Source organism: Camellia sinensis, chromosome 3, assembly GCF_055761805.1.
Source record: "Camellia sinensis isolate YWXY chromosome 3, ASM5576180v1, whole genome shotgun sequence".
NCBI classification, from domain to species: domain Eukaryota; kingdom Viridiplantae; phylum Streptophyta; class Magnoliopsida; order Ericales; family Theaceae; genus Camellia; species Camellia sinensis.
The window spans coordinates 209,284,571-209,293,945 of NC_138963.1; the positions used below are offsets into that span (position 1 = coordinate 209,284,571).

The following is a 9,375-nucleotide window of genomic DNA, read 5'->3' on the forward strand; positions in this document are numbered from 1 at the left end:
GAAATTCTGTGTGAATTTACAAGTTGAAGTTAAACCGAGATCATATTTAACACTTGTTGAAATTCTGTGTGAATTTACAAGTTGAAGTTAAACCGAGGTCATATTTAACACTTGTTGAAATTCTGTGTGAATTTACAAGTTGAAGTTAAACCGATGTGATATTTAATACTTGTTGAAATTCTGTGTGAATTTACAAGTTGAAGTTAAACCGAGATGATGTTTAACACTTGTTGAAATTCTGTGTGAATTTACAAATTGAAGTTAAACCGATGTGATATTTAAACACTTGTTGAAATTCTGTGTGAATTTACAAGTTGAAGTTAAACCGAGGTCATGTTTAACACTTGTTGAAATTCTGTGTGAATTTACAAGTTGAAGTTAAACCGATGTGATATTTAACACTTGTTGAAATTCTGTGTGAATTTACAATTTGAAGTTAAACCGATGTGATATTTAACACTTGTTGAAATTCTGTGTGAATTTACAAGTTGAAGTTAAACCGAGATGATGTTTAACACTTGTTGAAATTCTGTGTGAATTTACAAGTTGAAATTAAACCGATGTGATATTTAACACTTGTTGAAATTCTGTGTGAATTTACAAGTCGAAGTTAAACCGAGATGATGTTTAACACTTGTTGAAATTCTGTGTGAATTTACAAGTTGAAGTTAAACCGATGTGATATTTAAACACTTGTTGAAATTCTGTGTGAATTTACAAGTTGAAGTTAAACCGAGATGATGTTTAACACTTGTTGAAATTCTGTGTGAATTTACAAGTTGAAGTTAAACCGAGATGATGTTTAACACTTGTTGAAATTTTGTGTGAATTTACAAGTTGAAGTTAAACCGAGGTCATATTTAACACTTGTTGAAATTCTGTGTGAATTTACAAGTTGAAGTTAAGCCGATGTGATATTTAACACTTGTTGAAATTCTGTGTGAATTTACAAGTTGAAGTTAAACCAAGGTCGTATCGGAAGAAGATTTGTTTAAACACTTGTTGAAATTCTGTGTGAATTTACAAGTTATAGTTAAACCGAGGTTATGATAAAGGAAGATGGTTTAATACTTGTTAAAATTTTGAGAAAAATTTACAAGCTGAAGTTAAGCCGAGGTTATGATAAAGGATGATGGTTAAACACTTGTTGAAATTTTTGAGAAAAATTTACAAGTTAAAGTCAAGTTCAAGCAATATCTGCGTACTTGCCGAGACTACCAGGTTGTCAAAACTTGAAATATGGAAAACTGAAGTCTTGATAGAAGACATTGAGAAAGTGACAAGTCCTAAGCAACACTTGTGAAAATATTTGTTACAATATTTTCAAGTGTTAGGACAAGGCCGAGATGAGCAAGATTAGAAGTTGTGACAGAGGTATTTTACCCAAAGAGATTGCACAGTCAAGGTGTACTTTGAAGACATGCAAATTATTCTAAGTATAGAATCATACAAGAGTAGAAAAAAGAAGACACACATTCAAAGAAGAAATCAGAGAAATGCATTTAAAGAAGAAAGAAGGCACTTCGGCCTGAATATTGAAAAATAAATTATTCAGAATACAAAAATGGCACGTTGGCCGGATTAAAAGCATACAAAGACGGACAATGTACAAGGTATAAGGTACAAGGAGTAAAAGAAGGAAACAAAACTACTCGGCATCAATGGCAGGATATAGAAGACAGTTGGGAAGACTTCTCAGCAGCCTTCTCGGCCTCGAACTCAGCATCGATCTCCCAAAGAGTTTGATCAAGGCTCTTCTCGGCGATTGGCACATCGGAGTTTGAAGGCAATGATTGAAAGCAAGAATCTGGAAAAGACACAGAAAACAAAAACAAGAATGTAATTCGTAATCAAGAATGGTGATGAAGCTATCAAGAAATCAAGACAAAAAGATTGCACAAGTGTGTCAAGACAAGAACAGTGACAGAAATCAACAGATGTGTGAACAGTGTGTATTCAAGAAAATGATTTGGAAACAACGGGTAAAACAACAATGGTGATTAACAATGAAGTAGAGCTTATTGGAAAGCAACAAGAAATAAAACCAGAAGGAACAGTGGCTTACCAGAAAGAGGGAAGCCGAAATGAGAATTGCCGAAATCTGACGACAATGACAGAATGACATAAGCTTCACTGGAGGAGAGGAACGAAGACAGTTGCAGAAGCTTGAAAGCTTGGAACAATGACGGATTTAAGCAAAACAGCTAGAAAGAGAAAAAGCCAGAGGATTGAATGAAAAAAGAGAAAAATAATTAAGAAGACGACAAAGTTCAAGAATAAAGCCAAGTGCACAGGCACTAAGTAAGTATGTGAAGAACAAGAAAGTAATGACCCAGACACGATGCTAGCAACATAAAGCGGATATGACAAGAACAGTACTAGGCATTCAAACAATTCAAAACTTGAAGACAAACGAAAATAGAAGGCAACAGATGACAAGTAAACAGATTCAGAAGAGTTATGAAAGATTGAGCTTAATAGCAAGTAAAGAGTTTATGAACCTACCAAGTGAAATGAACGCCGATATGAAAATCGCTGGAGTCAAATAGATGACTGGAAATCGGGAACTCACTAGAGAGTGTGAGTGGAGCAGTTGCAAAGCTCTTGGAGTTTACGAATTAATGGAACCAGAACCTCGGCTAGGAGGTGCGATTTCAAGCAGCTTGGAAATCATGAAACTTGATTCTTGACACCAATGGACAGTAAAGTCCAGGGAACTTTGAGGTCGGCGAGTTTGATCTCGAACAGAGGGGCACAGATGAACGAACAGTGTAGGTTCTATCACCTCAGAATGCCGAGGTAATAGAACCTAGGGGGCAGTTGTGGGGATATATTTTCTAAGTACCAACACGTGGCAAGATGACGTCGACGTGTCAGCCGAGGTGTCGCGTGTCCTGGTCATGACGCCGAGGTGATCTCGGCAAGGCTGAGGTTATCTCCGAAGATATCGGAATCCGAGATAAGTGGATAAGGGACGAGAGTTCTAGAATGAAAAGGGAACTCAACTTGGATGAGGGACAAGAGTCTTAAAATGAGAGAAGAGTTCAGTTTGTATTAAGATAAGACTCTTAGAGAGTTTATCCTAATCTTACTGGGAGTCCAAGATTAGCAGTAATCCTGAGTCCATAGAAGTTATGGTTCTATTGGGACTAAGTTTATGTTGGCTATAAAAGAGAGACACCCCATAGGTTTAAGGTATGCTTTTTTGACTCAAGCTTGTGAGTTGAATAATTGATTATCTTTGAGAGATATACTGACTTGATCGTCGGAGTGCCCCCGGGTGGACGAACCACCGCGGGATTCTTATATTTCTGTTGCAGGTCAGACAGGTGCCATCTATTCTGCCAGTGCTCTCCAGCTGAATTACTGAGTTGGCAGTGTGGTCGGAAAATTTCTCACACAATAATTAATAATGTATATGGTATGGAATGTGTAAAATAGAATTTTCATATAAATAGTACATGAGAATCGAATAAGAGGTTGTTTGAAAAGTGTTAGATTAGTATATTTTTGTACTTTTTATATATAAAAAAATATAAATTATAAATTGAGATTGAAGTGATATAATAAAAAGGTGATATGATTTAAATAAAAAATAATATAATTTAATAAAATAATTGTGATCCAAAAATAACTCTAGCCCAAATAACCCTAAAATAAAGTGATGATATGTTTGATTTGATGGAACACGTCACAACTCTGATTTAGTGGATGTGAGTGTGTAATTTTATATTTATGCGGCAGTGAATAAAAAATGTTGAAATATCCCAATATATGTGAGACTCACTCCTATTAAACCTCTTTTATTAGAGTTTTTAATTATTTTTATTTTGTATTTTCTTTTTATTATTATTGCTGCAAAATTATTTTAAGCAAATGTAATAAAAAAAAAATTAAAATGAGTTTTTTGAACTTTTATGAAAAATTCTTTGTTAGATAAGACTTGAATTAAACATACATAATTTAAAAAAAAAATCATTGGGGATAATAATTATTAAAAATAAAAAAGACTTTTAAACTTCTATCCAACATGATAAAAAAAAGAAAAGAATGTAACGGTAATATATAATATATAAGGCTCTGTTTGGTTGTGCTCTATAATCAATTTTCTACCCGTGTGTTGGAGCATGATGTTTGGTTTCGTTTTCAAATTAATTTTCTACACTCTGCAGAGAGAACTCTGATGCACAGGCGCCTTTTTTGTCCACCCGGTTGTCCACCCGGTAGACCACCTGGATGACCACCCGGTAGACCACCCGGATGTCCACCCGGATGTCCGGCTGATTTTCAGATTTTTTTTTTTTTTTTTGTGCAATTGATTTACATAATCGGGACAAATATTTTTTGAAAATTTTTAAATTTTTTATGTGCTTTAAAATAATTTTGAATTGTATATTTAGTTATGAGTTGTAAATTTTTGTATCACATATCAAATGTCACATCAATAATTCCCCACTCAAATCAAACCTCTTTTCCAAAACTATTTTCAAAACTCTTTACCAAATAAATTTTCTACACTCAAATCATAATTCCACAACACACAAACTCAAAATACAACTCATACTCTCAAATCACATTTACAAAACACAACCAAACGCTACCTATGTGTTTGAATAATTCAAATATCTTAGCTATAATAAGAAATAAGTCAACCTCAACAACTATTATTTATTTATTTATTTTTTTTTTTGGGGGGTGGAGGGACTAAGCAATAATATGGGATTACTGTAGGGAGTGGGAGAATCAAATTATTAGTTAGTAATAAAATTGATTCCTGTTGGATTGAAAAATAAAAATTCATATTCTCATTCTCATTCTCATTCCAACTTTAATCTAAATTTGGAACTGCATTTCCATTTTCCTTTAATATGACTATCATAATATTTCATTCTTGTAAACATGTGAACAATGGAAATAAATAAATTTAGAATAAGATTCTCAAGGTACCTCTCTATTCTTATCAACTGAACATAGTCTATAATATATAATATTTTATCATTTTATAATAACTAATTCATAATCAAATTAAATATTTATATTGCAATGACACATCAATGTAACAATACTACACGCTTAAAAAAATTGTCTAGAAAAGTAACTTTATGGACCACATTTATTGGGAGTGTGGTCCACATCCTACAAACTTTAAATTCACAATATACATCTCATTTTCAAGATAAAAATTCATGGTACCTATATCACTTTTGCTATGCATAGCAAGATTTCACAATCCTCACAGGGCTTAACAGCAAATAATTCCTGCTAAGAAATTGAAATTTGCAGGATGAGAAGTTGAAATGCACATCAAAGCCAACTTACAGTGCACAGTGCATTGATCATATGAACGGAAATATGCAAGAAGTATCAATTGCATGCATATATGGAGAGAGAGTTGCAGGGTATTGAGCAGCAGAAATTGATTACTCCCAAGCCAAATTTACATAGAATTTGAAGTCACTTAAAAATTATTGCATGTAGACATACAGTTCTTCCTTTCAACAGAAATGCATCAACAAAATATAAAGTGCAAAACAAGAAAATTAACCACCCACGAGTATGAAGCTGTCCGTGAATATATTATAAGTGAATTTATTAAATATATATGACTAGTTAAAATCAATTCACTATTTTGAAATATAACTCATCCCTAAAAGAGATTTATGTGAAGGTTTTAGGCAGGGAGTGCAACTTGGTACATCAACCCCATAATTCAATAATTGTGACACAAATGAGAAAATTTATATAGAACCCAAACAAAACTCCATCAAGAATACAATAGGCTTCTTATTCAGAAAGTTACTCTGGTACTTTTTAACATGCTAAAACGATCTAGTGAACATGGGAGCCTAGATAGCCAAACAAAAAGGTATTTAAGTTCAGTAAACTGTAATGTAACAGCATTAAGTAGTTTCCAATTTTAACATTATTTTTGTGGGATTTAGTTCAATCATCCATAGCTAATCAGTAGAATCAAATTATATTTGGAAGGGCATGACAAGAAGGAAACACATGGTAATAGCATTAAAAAAAAAAACCAAAATTGAATCTAGGAATGAATAAGAGGGGAAGAAAATATTGGGACATATTGGGAGTATTGTACGTAATTTGCATTTTGCATTAAATATAACACAAGCAGCAACCAATTTTGTTAGAACATATATACACTATGGAAGCAATCAAGTAAACATTTCACAAATCAATTACTATACAATACATGGAAAACAGCAGATGACAGAATTGACACTTGGATTATTCAAAAAGGCAATCAGATAAAAGAAGCTATACGTAGAATTTAGCGAAGCAGGCAACCATGCACATGATCAAAGCCATCAATCAAACCAGTTCACAGTGATGGTTGCCACTGATATACAACACCAAAATGCTTCTGTTTTCCAATTGAATGCCACAAAAGCAACACAATCGCAAAGAATTCTCTATGATCATTAAATGGTGCTCCTTGTTGCATGCAACATCAGTTGCATAGACAAGCTTCTGGGGGAAGAAGGAAATATCACAACAAAAAGACACATCAGCATATGGCGCAACAGATGGAATATTACAGAAGTGTAGAGGGCATTTTTGGTAGAGTATGTGTCAGGATGCTGAACAGAGACTTGGCCTCTTCTTATATTTTTACAGATTAATGAGGCTCTCCTAGAATTTAATCATTGAATACAGTCCAGCCCCACTCTTTATATTCAATGCAATTTAGACATGTAATGGGGTTAATCCCCGTGATGGGAATTGGATTTTCTAATCAATCCTGCTAATCTAGTCCAGCCACCAAACATACATTAATTTACACTGAAAAAATAAAAACAGAAAACCATTGGGTTGATACAATCCATAAATATGAACAATCTGGCAGCTTAAAGCAACCACAATTTGAATTTAAAGTAGGAGAAGAAAAAAAAAATAAGCGTAGCAAAAAAAAACAAACAATAAAACTCCATCAAGGGTTCTGACCCCCCAAAACATATCAACATATTCAAATTAAGCCAGTTAAAAAAGTAGAATTTAAGAACAAAGAAATCATGCCATACAGTTTAGCAAATCAACTTCAGCATCCAACTTTTACTAGATAGAAAGATATAAAATGCACGTATGCAACCCCAATTTAAAGACCCAACTCATTTCCCTATTCCATTACATGAATACTTTTTAGCTTTTAGGGCATAAAACAACTCCAGTGTTGCGCTAGACATTTCCTTCTCACTCTTCCCTTCAATAAGTTCCTTCTTGAGAAGTAAGAGCAACAACAAATATTTAGTTTGTTCCTGCAATTCATCCAAACATGTCAATCAAAAAACAAAATAACTCAAGATCATTTAAATATCTAAACCAACTCACGATCATTTAACTTACAATCGTTTACCTTTTTTCGTTGGCAATATCTTTCAGAATCTTCAATCTCACCTCCCTTAGCCAAATACATCTGAAAGAAGACATGACAGCAGCTATAAAAAGTTAAAGACCAATAACTACACATTTTAAAAATAAAAAAAAATCCTGAAATTTTCCAAGAAAACCACTAACTACAAATGAGTCATAGAACATTTATTCCATGCATCTTACAATTGAATTTGAACCACTCAAAAGAAGCATGCTAAATCTTAATAGGGTAAAAGATGTTTCTTCCACAGTATTTTTGTCAAGCCTAGCAATATACCAAATCCAATTAAATGTTTAGAGGCTATTATGCTAACACCATCACTTTCGTATGTGGATATATAAAGAAAGAAATATATTACCCAAACTTGATTTATATATTCCTTATCCCTTGCCAGCTGTTCCATATTCCTTGCATGCTGTTCCATATTCCTTGCATGCTGTTCCATATTCCTCGCATGCTCTTCCTTAAACCTCGCATGCTCTTCCATAAACCTCTCATGCTCTTCCATAAACCTTGCATGGTCATTTACACTTTTTTCAAATTCCTCCTGCTAGCAAGACAACAACAGAAAAAGTTCGGCGCACGTTTAAAAGAAAAAATGGATAATATCTTCTAAGATTTCAACCTCCCTTACCCAGTTGCACTTCATCAAAATGAAAGAGGGTAAAGGGGATTTTCCATCACAATCTAGAACGTGCAACTTAATTGATTCAACAAATCAAGTAGCCAGATCATCAGCACAAAAAATAAAATAAAAAAAATCAAGTAGCTAAGAGATGCAAATTGTGCAAGTCAAAGGCTTGAGAATTAAGTCTGTGCCTCCCCTCACCTTGTTTCCTCCTCAATAGCATCATGTAAGTTTTAAAAACAAAAATAGAAAAAATCAATTGTAGTAGTTAGTTTCCAAAACCTAAGCCTAAATGAATCAAAGCCTCAAATTAGACTCGCTAATGATCAATCTAGTACTTTTGTCTCTCTCTCTCAAAGCCTTTTAAGAATTGTCAATGGAATAGACCTAGCCCTACATTGGTTTTCCAGGTTTCCAAATTCAGTCTCCAATGATTATTCATTATCAGAGATTGAACACACCCTCCTGGGAATTTTTGTACAAATTATAAGAGACATAACCACAAAACCTGAACTTTACAAAAGGTACTAAAGTGACAACAATCCAAAATTCAATACATAACAACAACAACATAAACATAGCATAGACCCCAACCACAAATCAAAATCAAAACTAACTACATCAGGTTAAACACCAGCGAAACATTCAACTATTAACTCGACCAATCGAAAATTTAATACAAAACAATCTAATATATACCCCAGAAAACAAATCAAAATCAGAACTAACACCAACAAAATTCAACATTGGTCCAAATATTCCATCGACTAGGCATAGCAACATCACAGCAATAACCAAAAACAAAACAAAACAAAACAAAACAAAGAGATATATAGAAAGAGAATGATCGATAGAGAACCTCATTGATGTCTTCAATGTAGTCGTTGAAGTCCTCAAAGCAATTCTCCATGTGGACAGTTGGGAATCCTGGCATTCTCTCTCCCTCCTCTCTCTTCGTCGCTTTCTGATTCAGACGGTAACCTTATTGAGAAGTACTAGGAATACCGAATTGTTTATCAAATCTGTAATGGCGCTGTATGATATTTCTAACTTATTTCAGTTTTTAATTTAATTTAAGTTATTTTGATGCGTTTGATTCAGTTTAATAATATAATTTATAACTTTTTGTAAGTCAAAAATTAACTTATTCTTTGAGTGGATGAGGAAAAGTTTAATTTAGAAGTCAAAAATCAACCTATATTCACAGCTATAAACTATAAGCTGTTAGACTATAAGTTATAATCATTTTTTCACAGTCCTACCAAACGGAGCCAATATGACGTGGATCTCATATATGTAGGGTCTATATTTATGTGAGATATTTGCTAAAATATTTGGTAAAAATTTTGAGACT

General features: G+C 33.4%; 1 protein-coding gene across 2 annotated transcripts; it reads right to left on the minus strand.

Annotated features, from left to right (window-relative positions):
- Nucleotides 1-6,952: 6,952 nt before the first annotated feature.
- LOC114310902 (uncharacterized) lies at nt 6,953-9,081 on the minus strand. 2 transcript variants are annotated; one of them, XM_082922106.1, is made up of 4 exons: nt 8,881-9,081; nt 7,752-7,940; nt 7,376-7,435; nt 6,953-7,277 (listed from the first exon to the last, which is right to left on the minus strand). In XM_082922106.1, the coding sequence occupies exons 1-4, from the start codon at nt 8,953-8,955 to the stop codon at nt 7,131-7,133; spliced, it is 471 nt and encodes a 156-aa protein (XP_082778232.1). In that variant the 5' UTR covers nt 8,956-9,081; the 3' UTR covers nt 6,953-7,130. The 2 variants fall into 2 exon arrangements, with proteins under 2 accessions (XP_082778232.1, XP_082778231.1); XM_082922105.1 differs by having other exon boundaries at nt 7,752-7,943; nt 8,881-9,048.
- Nucleotides 9,082-9,375: the final 294 nt, after the last annotated feature.

Excerpts from the sequence above, each read along its gene's own strand:
- LOC114310902 (XM_082922105.1), bottom strand. The coding sequence starts at position 8,955 with ATGCCAGGATTCCCAACTGTCCACATGGAGAATTGCTTTGAGGACTTC. Across the intron at positions 7,944-8,880 it reads ACATTGAAGACATCAATGAG|CAGGAGGAATTTGAAAAAAG; the intron begins GTTCTCTATCGA and ends TTGTCTTGCTAG. Across the intron at positions 7,278-7,375 it reads GATATTGCCAACGAAAAAAG|GAACAAACTAAATATTTGTT; the intron begins GTAAACGATTGT and ends GATGAATTGCAG.